The following is a 16,727-nucleotide window of genomic DNA, read 5'->3' as shown; positions in this document are numbered from 1 at the left end:
AAGCGAATCCTGGCAGTGGGCCAATTTGTTAGCTCTCCGGGCCAATCCGTCACAATGGGCTGACCTACCTAAATACACTAGTAACAATGAGTTGAAGTGCAGCAGTGCCGATCCATGTGAAGAATAATGAAGAATGATATTTGGAAGTAAGAGTTGCGGAGATGAGAAGAGGAGAAGAGATAAAGAGAGAAGAGATCGAGAAACTCCACAATCATCCACTTGAAACCGATTAAATGAACTCGACCTCGGGAAGGAAAGAGCGGATTTCTTTGTGTACATTGTTAGGGTAGGGCAGAGCTACCGGAGATTGAAGTTCGACTAGGTTCTTTCCCTTTTTATTTTGTGGCTACATTTAGATTTGTACCTCTATTGACATGTACCATATGCATCTTACACGTCTACTGCCTTGTACTGTGTACATGTATCTAACTCTAAGATCCAGGAACGAAAAAAAGCTTCCTTTCTCCCCTGAGATGGATCTAATGAGATCCATGGAATGACGCAGTGGAGACGCACTGACGGGCCTTTCTAGACCGCCCGTTCCATGGTTCAAATTGTTGTTTGTATGGTGGCTTTAATTGGTTCCTGATCTTTTTTCACGTGGATTAATTTTACGGAGTAAAATGAAAGCCTCGAAGTTGTATACTTCCATGTGTTGTCGTAAGTACTTTAACAATTGTCCTGAAAGGTCATCCATGCACTCAAAGTGCGATTTACCAGATGAAGCTATCATATGCGGATATGCCATTATCCTAGCTCCCATTCGTCCTGTTTGCCCTGGCGTTTTGACGCGTCGCGCGTCCTTAAGGCTTCATCCTCTCAACCGGTTGACACGCGACGGCGCATACTAAATCTACAGTGACTCGAAAAAGGAGAGGAAGGCTCGAACACCCAGCATGGGCAAAAAGCGCAAGAGATCCATCAAGGACCGCGGTCCTGCGCCCTCGTCTCACCCGGGTATCACCACATCTCCCCGCCGTTTCAGAACTCCCCATGCCCCAATTTCCCTGGGAAGAAAAACAAATCATCCCGTTATCTCTCTGTACTACCGAAATGTCATGCCCCTGCGGGAATACCTCCTTCAGCAACTCCCCGTGACTTCAAAGTCGCGTCGGCGCCGTATTCGAACACTAGGCTCGCGCGCAGAGCAAGACCCTAGTGTACAATCTCAAACATTGGTGGAACTCCTCGACTCCACTCTTGTGGGTGTGCTGAAGGAGTCCTCTCCGGCAGTCAACTCAGAACGACAAAAGGAATATTCGTCTTTCACTCTGTCGCAATCACGATCTATTCTTGACAGCACAGATACGGGGCCGACCTGCCTGCAATCTGAGGTGCGTTCAAGTGCTCGAGTCATTTCATGTATCATTACGCTGATCCTTGTTGCAGGTGGTCGATTTTGTGATCTGGAAACTCTTCAACAGTGGCTCGAGACCTCAGCATCTGCTGGCGCATGGCTTTCAGCGCCCAGCCATGGGGCGGGCTGCCCAGGACACTAATATCCCAGGAGTTGTGTCTCAATTTCCAAATAAGAATGTGGAAACTGTCAAAGGGGGCGCATGGGCAGAGATCCTTGGCTTGCTCGGGAGCAATGGGGAGCAGATCATGGTGCAGCTCCTTCTCGATTGCGGAATCTTTGCTGCGGTCAACGCCCAAAAGGGCATTTATTACCAACTGAGTGGTATGGTTTGGATGAGGTGTAGACACCATTTGCCTTGATTTTGCTGATCTCCTCCTAGGTTTACCGCTCTCGGTCCTTGAGCCTCTACGCGATGCTTCTTCGGCATCCAATGGGCCTGCTACTACAGGGCAGACTGATATCTCATTTAATGGTCAGAAACGTCCCAAAGTGAACAGAAAATGCAACCAAAACTCCGATAAGGAACTCCGAAGTCCAAACGGCATCGTGTTTCTACGGCGACGCATGCTCTATGGACGAACAGAGTCCAAAAGAGAAGTACCCTCTGGATTAGGACAAGAACGTATGGGCTTCGACGTTATATCTCCGAATCCCCAGTTCGCGCTAATTTGCACTCTAGATGTTCTTAACCGCTTCTCTTCGCTCGATTCGACGGCGCAAACAATCCACGTGATGAAGTACATTTTCCCTCGACAATTTGGACTATCCAATATTTTTACGATAAACCCAGATGGTCGCAACAATATGGACCTTTGGAAGGGTAGCATGGCCCGTGAAAGTGAGATATCTGAACTGGAAAACAAGGCACGGCTGAAGCGCCCGGGGCTTGTAAACGAACACGCAGGCGCAGATTGCAGCGTGAGAAGTACCAAGGTACCTAAGAGACTTCGTGGAAATACCACGGAGCTTGTTCGGAAGCTGCGGAACCGCAATGCACAATGTCCCTACAGAGAATTGCTGCAATACTACTGTCCAACCGAAGTGAGACATTCTTGTTTACAATGACTGGGATCTCTAGCTGACCTTTGACAGCAAACTGGACCCAAGAGACTTGGCGCTTTTGCTACCTCCACGCCAGGTGCCAAAGACAGGGAGCCAATTTCGTCTTGTCAGTCAAATTTGGTGACACAGGTGACAATCATCAATCAGCCATCGTCAAACGGTGATTTGGTGCAGCCTTCATGCGATGGCTTGAGATCAGGGCCGCGAATCGATCCATCTTGCGGGACAGATTCCGAGCGATTGCCGGTGATTCAACCTGGTCCAGGCAGTCTGACCGACTATGCCACTCCGGCTGCTTCGGTGTCGGCATTTTGTCGAGCAGTGATCCAAAAGTTCATTCCCCGGCAGTTTTTCGGCACCGGACCTGATGGCGTTTCGAACTTTAAGCTGGTTCTCAGACAAGTTGATCGGTTCATCAAATTACGTCGATTCGAGAGTTTAAGTCTGCATGAAGTATGCAAAGGCGTCAAGGTTCGTGATTGTTTGTGTCAATTTGTTCGTCTGAGACGAAGGGCCATACTGATCAACTCACCAGATAACAAGCATTCCATGGCTGGAGCCACCTCAGATCCAGACTGTACGATCTGAGACAAGGTCGAAGATTGCTTTATCCGATCTGCACAAACGCACCGAGTTGCTTCATGAATTCATCTTTTGGGTTTTCGATTCACTTCTCATTCCTCTCGTTCGTTCCCACTTCTATGTCACCGAGTCGCAAACGCACCGAAACCGTCTGTTCTATTTCAGGCATGATGTTTGGCAGCAGTTGACCCAGCAACCTTTCGGGGACTTAAAGGTAACTATGTTCGAGGAGCTTGAGCCAGAGCGTGCCCGCCGCGTACTCTCACGGCGGGCCCTCGGTTTCGGTGCCCTTCGTTTACTCCCCAAGAATACAGGTATTCGGCCCATCATGAATCTTCGCAGGCGGGCCGTGACGAAATCATCATGGGGAAAGGGGCGCATTTATCTTGCTCCCAGCATCAATTTAAGCGTCACACCTATCTACGACATGTTGAAATACGAGAGCCAACAGGCTCCCCTCAAGCTAGGCTCGTCAATGTCATCTGTTGGAGATATGCATCGCCGGTTGAAATTGTACAAAGAACAAGTGTCTATGCAATCCCTTTCGACATCTGAGCCTGGAAGGTCCAAACTCCCGCCGTTATACTTTGTCAAGCTGGACATAAAAGCTTGCTTCGATACTATTCCCCAGCGGAAGTTGATCAATCTTATCACGGAGCTGGTCTCTGAAGAGAACTACAACATCTCGAGGCATGTCGAATTCCAACCGCCTGCTTCCGTTACCCAACCAGGCAAGCCCACACGAAGATATGTGAACCGCGCCGCGCCTGCCATGAGACCGCAACATCTTCCAGATTTCATCCATAATGAACCCTCGGCGCGAAAGGCCAACACCGTTTTTGTTGACACCGTATTCCGAAAAGACCATGATGCTGGGGATCTTCTAGACTTGCTTGACCAACATGTCCGCAATAACTTGGTGAAGATAGGCAAGAAATACTTCCGCCAACGCAACGGTATCCCTCAAGGCTCTGTTCTATCCGGTCTCCTCTGCAACTTCTTCTACGCTGAGCTGGAACGAGAGATGTTACGTTTTATCGACCCCAAGCACTCTCTCCTTATGCGACTCGTGGATGACTTTCTCCTCATCACAACTGAACCGGGCGTGGCAATGCAGTTCTTGGAAGTAATGATCCCGGGTCAGCCATCCTACGGCGTGCAAGTTAACGCAGCCAAGAGCATGACGAATTTCAGCGCCGCAGTCGATGGCATTCTGCTTCCTCGCCTGGAAGGATCACCATTGTTCCCGTATTGCGGCAACCTCATCGACACACACACGCTAGAAATCCATCGCGACAAAGACCGTCTTCTGGAGGGCGGCGAGTCAGCCGCTGCCACTCTTTCCGACTCGTTGACTGTTGAGGCCGCCCGCTTGCCTGGCCGCACCTTCCACCGCAAAGTGCTAGCCTCCTTCCGCCTGCAACTACATCAGATGTACATCGATGATGAACACAACTCGCGCGCAGTTGTACTCTCCAACTTGTACTCCAGCTTCGTCACTGCTGCCATGAAGATGTATCGTTACATGAAGTCACTTCGGGGACGTGCGCATCCCGGCCCTGCCATCATAATCCAAACAATTCATGACCTCATCTTGCAGACGGCTGGCACGATCCAAGCCCGGCGAGCCGATAAGTCGAAATCCTCGTTATCGTGTTTTGCCCAGCGGTCCCATCTGCAGTACCTAGCTTCCGCGGCATTTCGGTTTGTTCTGAAGCGCAAGCAAACGCGGTATGCGGTGGTGTTGCGCTGGCTGGAGTTGCTGGCCAAAGATTCTCGACCCACATCGGATTCCGAGGCGTTGAGGATGACGCAGGTGGTGAAGAAGGGAAATGCCATGTTTGAGGAATGGCGATTTTAGATCAGCCTTGGAGACCTACATAGAGTGCTCTGTGTACTCCGGACAGCTTACGCCAAGGAACATATGTGAGCGATTGTAAGACCAATTGACCCTGTTTAAGATTATTGTATTATCGTCCAATGAAATGTTTAGATACTAAGTCCAGACTGTCTGTTCACATCATTGACATTGTAGACAGATATGTGAAAAGTACTCTCTACACAGTAACTAGTCCTTAGTCCGTCGATGCGTAAATAGCAACATTTCCAAGTACACAGTACAAGGCTGTGTAGGTTTATCCCTTCCCCATCTGGGCCCAGATCAGATTCTCCAAAAATGTACTGAAAATACTTCCTGGGTACTTCATAATTGCCCTTTCTGCACTAGTGGCATGAGGTATCGCCGAGGTACCCTCCCGTTCCCGGCCAGACCGAGTGCAGCCTGAGGCTCCGAATGCAGAGCATCACGGTTGTCTCTTTTCACTCTCTTTGGACTTCCGTGTGTGTGCTCGTCTTCGTCTCTCTTTTCCATATTTGTTTACTTCTTCTCTGTCTACTTTCCCACATTCGTTCCTTGTCTCTCTTTTTCCCACTCTTAAAACAACCCCTGGGCCCCAATGGTCACCCCGTAATCTCGACTTCTCCTGATCCCTCTTTACACGACTACGCCTGATCTGGACTTCATCAGGCTGCGGCTGAGCCTGCAATTCATTTCTACATTGACCGACTTCTATTGCGCTGTTTATCTCTTTAGATCCGATCAGTCTCGTCCAAAATCACGATCATCGCGTCCGTTCTCGACCCCTTCCAGCCCTCCCGCCAAGTTTCTCCCTGTGTTTGTCCTGCTCTGGTAGATCATAATCTGCGGGGATCACCACTTGCGATAATTGCATGAGACCATGACAGCCGTTTGCCCGACACCAAATTCTCCCCCGGAGCTCTCCGGGTCCAAATCCTCCAAATCGTCCTCATTCCATTCTTCCTCCAACCGGGATGGCCAGGACAGCATCTTCACGGACATCTCGAATTTCGAAGACATTGGCTTGGAGGATGATTCCCAGATACCCTACGCCGAGCCACCTGGCTCCTACGGCCGCGCAGGCGTAATGGCACGGTCGCCCACTGCCCGACTGTCAGTCAAGGGCCCTGTGGCCTCAACCCGCGACCTGACCGCTACCCCGAAGCCCCGCAAACGAAGCCCACTACCACCGATGCACCATGTATCCGCCAGGGTTCCTCAATCGGCGAGTTCCCTCTCGGCGAGAATCGGTAACCGCAGGGATTCGGGCAGCACACTGCAGTCGCCCGGTTTGACACCCAACCCCCCGCGTCGCTCACGGTCTGTCTCACCACTGCGGCCGACATCCAGTCGTTCCGCCTCGAGCACTAGCTTAGCGTTATCTCCACTATCCGCACGTGTGCCTATTCAAAAACAGACTTGGCAACCGCATCGCAAGTCGCTCAAGGATCTGGAGGACGAGTATCATGACTCGGACGACGAATTACCGGACGATGCAAGTTTGTGGAATATTCCGATTTCTCCGCGCCCAGTTCAAGACCGAACCCCATCACGGCCTGCCAGCCCGAAAGGTCGTAGCCCAGGGCGTCGACCGCTGCCTATCCATCATAGCGTAGCGGAAAGTGATAAGCCAGCCTCGCCAGAGAATACGGCCAAGGCATCACGCATGAAGCGTGTGCAACGATCAAGCTCCGCAGGACCGGAGCGTGGCCAGATCTCGCCGCGCAACCCCCGCACCTACTCATACAACAGTTATCTATCTGACTTGTCCGAAGAGGCAAAGATCATCACCGAAGCTCTGGAGCTGCATGCTGATGATAGGGACCGAAAGCGCGAGGAGCATGTTCAAACCGGTGCTGTGCGAAAGCCTAGCGAGGACTCGCATCGAGCATCTCGTGAGGCTATCGCTTTACCACCTCTGCAAAAGTCCAATATCATGATTGATCCTTTGCCCATCAGCAAGGAGAAAGAGAAGGTCCTAACGCGGACACGCCCCAGCTGGCTTCCGCCTAAGGACCAGAAGGAGGAGCGGAAACACCTAAGACAGTACCAGCAAATGATGGCCCAGTCTAGGGAAACTGGTATGTGTGAACAACAACACTGAAGGACCATCAACGTTCTAATCGTGACTCCAGAGAAACGCAAAGCTGCCAAGGACGCAAACGCGCAGTGTGAGAAGGACAATACCCGATCGACATTGCAAAACATCTGGGATGAATACGTATGTCCGCATTGGGACCGAGCTCTGCGCGAGCCTCGGATACGCGAGCTGTGGTGGCGCGGTATCCCGCCTCGCAATCGGGGCGCGATATGGAACAGAGCCATTGGCAACGAACTCGCATTGACTGATGAGACCTTCACCAAAGCATTACGCCGAGGCAAGGATCTTCAAAGCAAGAAAGACGCAGAAAATGAGAACAACAAACGGCTGTTAGACTGCTTCGAGGCAATTGAGGCGGACGTGTCCAAGGCCTTCCCAGACCTGAACCTCTTCCAAGAAGGCGGTCCACTACGCGAGACGCTCGTCGATGTCTTGCAAGCATACTGCATGTACCGCAGCGACGTAGGCTACATCCACGGCTTGCACACTATCGCCGCCCTCCTCGTCCTTCAACTCCCCACACCTGCTTCCGCCTTCATCGCCATGGCCAACGCTCTCAACCGACCTTTACCCGTCGCATTCCTCACCTGGGACCGCGGCGCTATGGCTCGTTCTTATTCGCTGGCATCAGACACTTTGCGCTACAAGTTCCCGCGTTTACACGCGCACTTGGCCGAGACCCTCCAGCTCTCCAACGAGGAAATCTGGGAGCCGATCTTCCGCTCGCTCTTGACAAACGGCCTGGATCTCGAGCGTATCTCACGTGTCTGGGATTGTTGGGTCTTTGAGGGCGATCGCGTGATGATTCGGTCTGCTGTTGCCGTCCTTGGCTGTCTCCAGACCCAGCTATTTTCTTTCAAATCGAATGATGAGAAGTCACGTCTTATTGTGCGCGATATACTGGGCTGGGGTCCCCGACATCCCGGAGCCAACACCCAGAAACCGAATCGACACAGTGCCCCTGCCGCTGCTGGCTTTGGCGGTGGGCAAATTGAGAATCCCGGCGTTGCTGATTATTGGGTCCTTACTGCTACGGGCGACGAGGACGGGTTCATGGAGGCCGTTCGAGAGGCTGGGAAAGTGCGCCAACAACAACAGCAAGAACAACGCTAAGCTGTGTTGCCTCACACTCTCAGAACTTGATATGGCCTTGGCATGATTTGCTTCCAGCTCTCGTCTCTTATCCGTCTTTTCTTCCTCCTCCCTCCGTTTCTCTCCACAACGCATATGAAGCCTTCATGGAATCTGATGTCCACTCGCTATCCCAGAGAAAGAGCATCACATCACGGCTTGACCAACGTGTTGTCTGCATCTCATCCTGTACACACCTGCCACTCGCTGAACCTACATCACAAACCTTGTGAACACCACTCGCTTTCCTCTTCTTCTCATTCTTACTTTCCAAAGCCAGCACCCGATATTCTTCGCTGATGATTGGTCTTGGACACATCTTTTACCCTCTGATTGTTTCCACTCTTCCGCTACTTCTCCATCTTGTATTTTTAGCCGTTCTGACTTTCATGTCCCTTTGATGCATGCTCGTCCTTTCCTCTTTGGTACTTGTTTAGTGGTATTACAAGCAGAACTCGGGTGTTTCCATCTTGGATTTATTTTCACATTGTATTGGGTCTACAATAGAGGTAATAATCACTGAACCTAAGCCAAATATCCATAATATGTTCTATTATCACATGACCTTGCCTAGCCTAACCTTGCCATAGGGTATGAGGATCAGTCCAAAGGATATGGTATGAAGCAGCTATGGCGCGATTTATTTGCTCAATCTTGAGAACGAACGACAATCAAGCAAAGAATACCACTCTTCCATTCTAGCTATCCTGTGCGGAGCCAGACCAAAGGTAATAATACGACAAGAATGCGATATAAAACATACGGAGCGGTGGCCCTCATTGCAACCCAAAAGTACCTATCATCCAGCTCTTGAACTTTCCTCACGGAAGGGATGTGACCTCAACTATTTCTTCCAAGGGATACCTCTTGGCCCCACGTCGCCCAAGCCACAGTAAGACCAAAGGTTGAAGGACGAAGGCAAAAACCAAGACGTAACTACTGATCACCTTTCCGTACAAGAAAACAAGCGTGGAAGCATCCACACCTCTCCAGCAAGCCGCAATAGCAGGCAGCGCCAGAAGAAGGCAAACAACAGACAGGCTAAGAGCAATGTACCCTAGCCCAATACCAATCCAAAGGTGGCGCGAAATATTGCGTCGAAACCTCACCGGGTCAGGTTGAGAGGCCGCCGTCTTCCTAAGCATCCACCAATTGCGGAAAGCGTCCCTTGATATGGAGGTGTAACCCATGAACAGCCCGATAGCAGCACCAAGCAGAACGAACCCAATGTTACCCGCTAATTCAGGTGAGATGCCAGTGAACATTCCGAGGTATCCATGTTCTGGCACCGTGTCACGGCAAGTATACAAGGTATCGTTCGTCTTCATCGCGATATGCTCGATAGTCATGTTGGGGTTGGCGACTTCGTCTCGCTTGTGCATGGGAATGATGAAGTGACGCCAGGGGATCTTGGGGAAGCCGCCTATTGGCCAGCCAGCTTGCTCGAGGTCGGAATCGCCGAAGGGGAGACGGGATATGATCTCTACGTCTCCGACCCAGATCTCGTTGATGGCGTTGCCTTGGTCGTAGAAATGGTCTGATTTTACGCCGCGGACTGCGGAGACTTTGTTGCCCATTTGGGGCTTGAGGGGGTTGGAGGATGTTATGTGATAACAGGAGGTTGTTTTGATGGTTCTTGATAGAGTGATAGTGTGACTTGAGGGTACACACCGGGTATCAGGCTATGAGGAAGACAATGAGTGAATGGAAAGGGCGATGGTTATCTGGGGCTCTGAAGATATGCTTCGGGTGCCACTCGATGAGGCTTGGAAGGAACGTTCCATGGTGGAAGGAAGGTTTGGTGGAAAGAGCTCTGGTAAAGTGGTCATACTGGCATCATTTGCAAGATATACTTTGATTGGGCATCTAACACACAGCTGGGAGCTAAACCATGACCATATCCCAGCTAACAGCTTGCAGGTAAACAAGAGACCAGAGGGTGCAACCCGGATGCCGATGATTGTCAGCAACTCGTCCTGTTTAGGTAGTGGTAATTCACCAGGATACTCCTAAATTAATTTGAGCGAGCATAATGCATAGAACATATTCCCATTTTTCCCATAAATCATAATGCTGGAAGAACAGTCAAATATCGATATGACCCCGAAAAACATGAAGCCGCTCTCAACTTAAACAGTTCCAGCAGCAAGCACATAACCACCATCAACAACGATAGTCTGCCCATTCAGATACTGGTTACAAGCAGTGAACAGCACAGCACTAGCCATATCTTCATCCTTTCCAGGCCTCGAAGCAGGAACCTTCTCACGATACTTCTCAGCCGGAATGAAACTCTTCTGTCCCTCATCACTCTCCCCAGTAGTCATCTCACTAGGGAAAACGCCCGGCGCAATATTATTAACCCGCACACGCAGGTTAGAAGTATATATCTCATGCGCCAGCATCTTATTCAAATGAATCGCCGCCGCCTTGGAGGCATTGTAGGCAAAGTGATGCTGGGAGACCTTCACAATACCCGAGATAGAAGTAGTATTAATCACAGTGCTGGACCAGCCCTGTTCACGCTCCGAGCCTTTCTGCAGAAGCGGCAGGAAAGCAGCTGTCATGAAGAAGATCTGCGAGACATTGGTGCGATAGACGGAGTCCCATTCCTCGAAGGTGGCGGCTGGGTCGTCGAAGAGGTTCTCGCGGAGCTTGGTTGGGTCTTCGGGTTCGACTTCTTGGGTGTTACCGGAGATGCCGGCGTTGTTCATGAGGATGGAGAGGTAGCCTTCGCGGGTGGAGATCTCGTCGACGAGCTTGCGGATCTCCTCTTTGTTGGTTACGTCGGCTACGATGGGGATGATTTTGCCTGGGATGGGGTTTTCGGCGCTGTCATAGAGGGCGGAGACGCGTTCAAGCTTCTTTGCGGTTCGGCCAGTTACGTAGACTTTGGCACCGTTGACGGCGAGAGCTTGCGCGGCCATTAGGCCGATGCCTGAGCCGCCGCCGGTGATTAGGGCGACTGTGATTTGTTAGAATGGTTGTTGTCGGTGGGGTGGTTAGGGGGATTTTGAACTCACCTTTGTCCTTGACACTGAAGAGGTTCTCCAGCTTGAAGCGCTGGTTACTCTCTTGGGCAGCCATCTTGGTCTTTTTGGAGATGGGGGATTGTTGGTTGGGATAGTTTGTAAATTGACGTAAGGGTTGAAGAGGAGTGAGCTTGGGCACTCGGAGTGAGGAAGTTAACGTAAATGTGGTGTACTTGGGAAGTGTCTGGGGGAGGTGTCGAGTGGGAAGATGAAATCGCGGCATGTCTGCTTGAGTTACCAATTTATAGACAATTGGACAAGCAGATGCGTGGAACAAGTCATGGGTTATTTGACGATAGCGTGACAAACGCCCAAACCTGTTCGATGGAGTAGTTTGCCTGGTTTTGTCTGCTCACTCTGCATCATTTGTAGGTCATTCTTCCATTGCTGCCACGATCCAATCAATTCCTTCAATGTCTAGTTGCTACGGTTAAATCCTGGCTTAAGCCGGTTCTAATGCATCATCCAGGAAAGTCTGATATGTTGAGGTTCTCCATTGGTTGTCTTGGTAACATACTGTACTGCGTAGGTGCGCATAGTATCAGAATGACGTCAATCATCATCTATATGTTCAAACGCGAATGCTTCAAAGGAGAGGTCGGATTTAAGATTATGCTTTCCGACTTGGATCTTGTCGGGCCCGGATTTATTTATACCCCTTCCAATTAAAGTTATGCAAGCGCACGTGATAGGTTACGGACTCGTCCGGGAATAGTATTTCCCGCCGCAGCTCCTGAGACTCCTCGCGCCTATGTTTACTACACGACGAGCATACTCTGTTCTTGAATCATCTCATGCATGTACACAGTCATATTATGTCCAAGATACTTATTACTTGTTCATATGCAGACGCGTAATCTTCTCAATTCTCTGCGAGCTCGTCTTCCAAGCCTGCGGACGGTGAGCACACAAGCGACAGGAGGTATTACTACGAAATCCGTCAATTCAGATAAACATCACAACGATGAGCAGCATGAGCTATTCCGGTATACATCCGGAAGATGGATGTACGTCTTCGTTTTGGTTGGATAATTCTAGCAAGCTGATGAACTTTGAGTTTCAATGAACATTTACGCTTATCGGAACGCCAATTAGAGTTCGATGTCTCTGCGCTAAGAAGCATCGTTGCCAGTTCATCTGGCCAAGCAATAACCGACATTGTTGACTTTTCTAAATTATCGGAGGGCGGATACAACCGTGTGTTCCAGGCACGTTTCAAGGACGGACAATGTGTCATCGCGAGATTACCCTATCCGTCCACTACACCTGAGCATTACGCCGTGGCCAGCGAAGTGGCAACGCTGGATTATCTGCGGTTACATGGGATTCGTACGCCCAAAGTGTATGCATGGTGCTCGACGAAATCAAACACGGTTGGCTCTGAGTACATTATCATGGAAAAGCTCGACGGCATTCCTCTTGGTGAAATATGGTACTCAATGACGCCAAAAGAACAACACGGCATGATGAAGCAGATTGTCCATTGGGAGGCGCAGCTGATGTCTTTGAGCTTTCCTGCGTATGGGAGTATCTACTATCGCAAGGATCTCACGTCGGAGAAAAAGATTTCTCTACCAGGGCAGCATGACGAGTTCTGCATGGGACCAATTGCGCATTATAGTTGGTGGCACGATAGAAGGAATGTCTTGGATGTTGACGCGGTCCATGTAAGTGGTTGCTTCTGAGCCTCCTTGCCGATATTTTACTGACTGCCAGGAGGGCTGCCATCTACTGAGATATTTCGAGCTGTTGGTGAACGAGAGTTGTCTTGGACGAAGCTTTACGCGAAACCCCGCCTACCCTACGAACGTCTCTACAGGGAAATCTATAAGTTTCGCAAAGTCTCGCCTGATACCCACATCCGAAATCTCTTGGATTATCTGAGGTTAGCACCTTTTCTCGGATTTGGTGCTGGAACAGCACTTCATCGACCGGTCATACGACACCCCGATTTCCAACCGAACAATATTCTTGTGTCCAACTCGAACGAAATTGTCGGTTTTATTGATTGGCAACATTCTTCCATTCTCCCTCTAGGTCTTGCAGCTGGAATTCCGCAGCATTTCCAGAATTACGGTGATCCTCTTTCGGACGAGCTTAGACAGCCCCCGTTAGAGCTTCCATCGAATTTTGACTCTTTAAGTCCTTCCGAACAAGCATCAGTACGTTTGACTCATCACAAGAGGTTGGTTCATTTCTTCTATGCCGCTTTTACTATGCGGTTAAATGAAGTGCATTATGATGCTATATTCGATAACTCTGCTATACTACGTCAAGGACTCTTCAAGAGCGCGGGTACTCCATGGGAAGGGGACTCAATTACACTCAAGACAGATATGATTCGCGCCATACAAAGCTGGGGAGATGTGATTGCGTCTGGCTCTGTGCAACCTAACGGAGGGGCACCATCTTCGCCCCCAATTCAATATTCAGACGAAGTTGTGCGAGAGACCCTGGATTTACACTCTCAACAAGAAGAAGCTGATATTGCGATGGAGCAAATGCGTCATGCTTTGGACGTCGACGTAATGGGTTGGGTGTCGAACAGTGAATATGAAGCTGCGAAGGAATTGGCTGGGGAATTGAAAGCCAGAATGCTCGAAGCTGCTGAGACTGCTGAGGATATTACTGGAGTTCGTGACCATTTCCCTTTTGATGACTTTGATGAGAGCGTTTCACCGTGATAGGACGCCATGCTGGAAATGTAGACCTGCAGCTTTCGATGTTGACATTAAGCTTAAAATGTGGGGATAAGCCATAGATCTAGCCAGATCGGGTGCATCTCCGGTTGTACCAATCACGTTCTAGATATGGATCCCGGATGATACCCGCAACCTACTACGCAGCGTATGTAGTCTTGAACCCGCCAGGTGAATGAAGGAAGGTTCACGCGCTTTACGATGCATCGGGGATTGTAGCGTGTACTCTAATGAATTGTTACAACGATAAATAATTGAAAGTGCAAAAGTGCAAAAGTGCTGGATTCCTGTCAGCCCGCCCATATTTTGAGATACCGTGTGTACATCAATTGTTGCAACCTGGTCTGACGATCGTTAAATGCTGGGACGTTATGAAGCACGACGATCAGTATGAATACCTTGCGTGCCGAGTCCACCGATTAATCCTTATACCGACCCTCGTGCCTCATAAGTTATAACCTCCCAGTACTTAACGACCTCAGACCAGGTTCCAACAAACGATGCATGGTCGCCACGCTGTTTGACATCCCACCAAAGCATGACTTGCATAACTAGGTTCACCCATACTTGCTTCAGGTACCATTGTCCGATTTTGCTAGATCGATTGAAATCTAGTATCTTTGTGGGCCAGATGGAAGAAGACGATGTTGAACTTCGTGACATCGGAGGTTATGTTGAAGTAGTCGAACAAGTCTTCGGTGCTGTGCATATTCGCGAGTGGCGTATCCTTCGTGAGGAGTATTCAATCTCGTAACTGATTTGTGCCTATAGATGTATTGATTAGATTAGTCGATGTGCGCAGTCCCTGAACTTTGCGTGCTTTTCAGTGGCTGAGTTTCGATTGGCCTGTTGACCATGACTCCTGAGGTCCACATCCAGGCACTGCACAGAAGGTCAGATGCACGTGAGGAGTCGTGTAGCACAAGGGGTGTCCAGCTGATGTCGAAGGATGTTCAGAACAAATCAAGAAAAGATGAAGAGCACCCACGGCGAGATAGAGAGAATGCAGAATGTCGACAGTTCATCTCGACCGTTCATCTCGACCGTTCATCTCGACATGAAGCAAGATGAAGCAAGATGAAGCAAGATGAACGAAGATGAACGGTCGAGATGAATGGTCGAGATGAATGGTCGAGATGAACCAGGATGAACAGTCGACATGAATTGTCGAGATGAACGAGGATGAACGAGGATGAAGATGAACGACGATGAACGACGATGAACGAAGATGAACGGTCGAGATGAACGGTCGAGATGAACGGTCCAGATGAACGGTCCAGATGAACGGTCGCTTGGTTCATCTTGGTTCATCTTGGTTCATCTTGGTTCATCTTGGTTCATCTTGACCGTTCATCTTGACCTTTCATGTTGACCTTTTATCTGGACCGTTCATGTGGATGAGAAGGGAAGTGGATGAAGAAGGGAAGTGGGTTTTCAAGAGTAAGAGATTCAAACTGATCGATGTACTCCGTAGTGTCAGGTGAGACGTCCATGATCCCACTAATCCTGGAAGGTGCGTACACACATAGGCGCCAACCGCATATATCAGGTGACATGATTGAAAGGTAAAATATGTGCGAGCGCTAGGCAACCTTTCGTCGCTGGAAATTACGGAAAGTCGGGCCTTCTATGGCCTCAGTTGCTGTCATTCATGCGTCGATGTCACAGGTCCTTATATTCTAGTAGTAATGATATGATATTTACTATGGAAGACGATAAAAATATGCACTTTCCAGACAGAGACATATTCACAGCTTGGACTTGGTAGGAAGTGCCTCACTGACAGGGACGACCTCAACCATCATCTTGCCGGTGTTGGCACCAGCATAGAGATCTATAAGACCCTGAGGCGCAGCCTCCAAGCCACCGGGCACGATGTGCTCCTTGCGCTTGAGCTTACCCTCGGCCAACCAGGAGCCCAGCTCCTTCAATGCAGTCGGGTACTGCTTCGCGAAATCGAAGACAATGAAGCCTTTCAGCGTGATGCGTTGCGACTGTCCCCAGTTAGCCATAAGTTCCCGACAATCCACCACTCCGAAGAATACTCACAATCACATTCATAAAGCTAGCCGGACCTTGCGGCTTAGCAGAGTTATACTGACTGATAGCACCGCAAATAGCAAAGCGCGAGTCCTTCGCCGCCCTGGCCAAACAAGCATCAAGAATCTCACCACCGGTATTATCAAAGTAAACATCAATATACTCCGGCGTAGCCTCCTTAAGCTGCTTCCTCCAATCGGCATCCTTATAGTTGACAGCCGCATCAAAGCCCAGCTCCTTCACCAAGAAATCACACTTCTCCTTACTCCCTGCAAGTCCGACAACCCGCTTAGCACCCTTGATCTTCGCAATCTGGCCTGCGACCATCCCCGTTGCTCCAGCAGCACCAGACACAACCACTGTGTCACCCTTCTTCGGCTGTCCGATCTCCACCATACCAAAGTAGGCCGTCAGACCCGTCATGCCGAGCACGGACATGGCGTCCGTGGGCCGTCCGCCAGGTGGAACGATCACCTTGTCCGCCTCCTTGGCGCCGACCAGGGCATACTGCTGCCAGCCAGAGTAGGCGACGACCCAGTCGCCGGCGCTGTACTTGGACGTCAGACCGCTGCCGACGGAGATGACCTGTGCGATGCTCTGTCCCCGCATCACGGCACCGATCTCGACGGGCGCGATGTAGGAGCGCTTGGCGGTTAGCCATTGACGCATTGCTGGGTCGAGAGAGAGGTAGTGCACGCGCACGAGCAGTTTGTCTGCTGGCACATCCTTGGGGATGGGAGTGGTGTTCACGCGGAAGGTGCCATTGGTGAGTGAGGGGTTGATAGCCGGGCTGGGCGCCGTAGTGTAGATAATTTGCTTGTTGGACATTTTGGGTGGTTATTCTGCAATAGAGGCTGAATAG

The 16,727-nt window shown here is 50.2% G+C and overlaps 6 protein-coding genes across 6 annotated transcripts; 3 read left to right on the top strand and 3 right to left on the bottom strand.

Annotated features, from left to right (window-relative positions):
• Positions 1 to 896: 896 nt before the first annotated feature.
• On the top strand, positions 897 to 4,865 carry N7515_009360 (telomerase reverse transcriptase; the record flags this gene model as incomplete). Its single annotated transcript, XM_056670104.1, has 6 exons — positions 897 to 1,334; positions 1,390 to 1,681; positions 1,740 to 1,982; positions 2,040 to 2,401; positions 2,453 to 2,893; positions 2,958 to 4,865. The coding sequence occupies 6 exons, from the start codon at positions 897 to 899 to the stop codon at positions 4,863 to 4,865; spliced, it is 3,684 nt and encodes a 1,227-aa protein (XP_056517903.1).
• An 877-nt stretch (positions 4,866 to 5,742) lies between these two features.
• N7515_009359 (putative TBC domain protein) lies at positions 5,743 to 8,076 on the top strand (the record flags this gene model as incomplete). The annotated part of the gene is made up of 2 exons (XM_056670103.1): positions 5,743 to 6,943; positions 6,998 to 8,076. 2 exons carry the CDS (start codon positions 5,743 to 5,745, stop codon positions 8,074 to 8,076), a joined length of 2,280 nt encoding a protein of 759 aa, XP_056517902.1.
• An 839-nt stretch (positions 8,077 to 8,915) lies between these two features.
• On the bottom strand, positions 8,916 to 9,671 carry N7515_009358 (uncharacterized protein; the record flags this gene model as incomplete). Its single annotated transcript, XM_056670102.1, has 1 exon — positions 8,916 to 9,671. One exon carries the CDS (start codon positions 9,669 to 9,671, stop codon positions 8,916 to 8,918), a length of 756 nt encoding a protein of 251 aa, XP_056517901.1.
• Positions 9,672 to 10,223: 552 nt separating this feature from the next.
• On the bottom strand, positions 10,224 to 11,181 carry N7515_009357 (SDR family NAD(P)-dependent oxidoreductase; the record flags this gene model as incomplete). Its single annotated transcript, XM_056670101.1, has 2 exons — positions 10,224 to 11,059; positions 11,118 to 11,181. 2 exons carry the CDS (start codon positions 11,179 to 11,181, stop codon positions 10,224 to 10,226), a joined length of 900 nt encoding a protein of 299 aa, XP_056517900.1.
• Positions 11,182 to 11,969: 788 nt separating this feature from the next.
• Positions 11,970 to 13,810, top strand: N7515_009356 (phosphotransferase family protein; the record flags this gene model as incomplete). Its single annotated transcript, XM_056670100.1, has 3 exons — positions 11,970 to 12,133; positions 12,184 to 12,793; positions 12,905 to 13,810. 3 exons carry the CDS (start codon positions 11,970 to 11,972, stop codon positions 13,808 to 13,810), a joined length of 1,680 nt encoding a protein of 559 aa, XP_056517899.1.
• Positions 13,811 to 15,573: 1,763 nt separating this feature from the next.
• On the bottom strand, positions 15,574 to 16,693 carry N7515_009355 (NADP-dependent oxidoreductase; the record flags this gene model as incomplete). Its single annotated transcript, XM_056670099.1, has 2 exons — positions 15,574 to 15,819; positions 15,875 to 16,693. The coding sequence occupies 2 exons, from the start codon at positions 16,691 to 16,693 to the stop codon at positions 15,574 to 15,576; spliced, it is 1,065 nt and encodes a 354-aa protein (XP_056517898.1).
• Positions 16,694 to 16,727: the final 34 nt, after the last annotated feature.

This window comes from Penicillium bovifimosum (genome assembly GCF_028826915.1).
Source record: "Penicillium bovifimosum strain IBT 22155 chromosome Unknown utg000007l_segment0_segment0, whole genome shotgun sequence".
NCBI classification, from domain to species: domain Eukaryota; kingdom Fungi; phylum Ascomycota; class Eurotiomycetes; order Eurotiales; family Aspergillaceae; genus Penicillium; species Penicillium bovifimosum.
The sequence above is the reverse complement of the archived record's forward strand: the minus strand, read 5'-3'. Positions and strand labels throughout refer to the sequence as shown.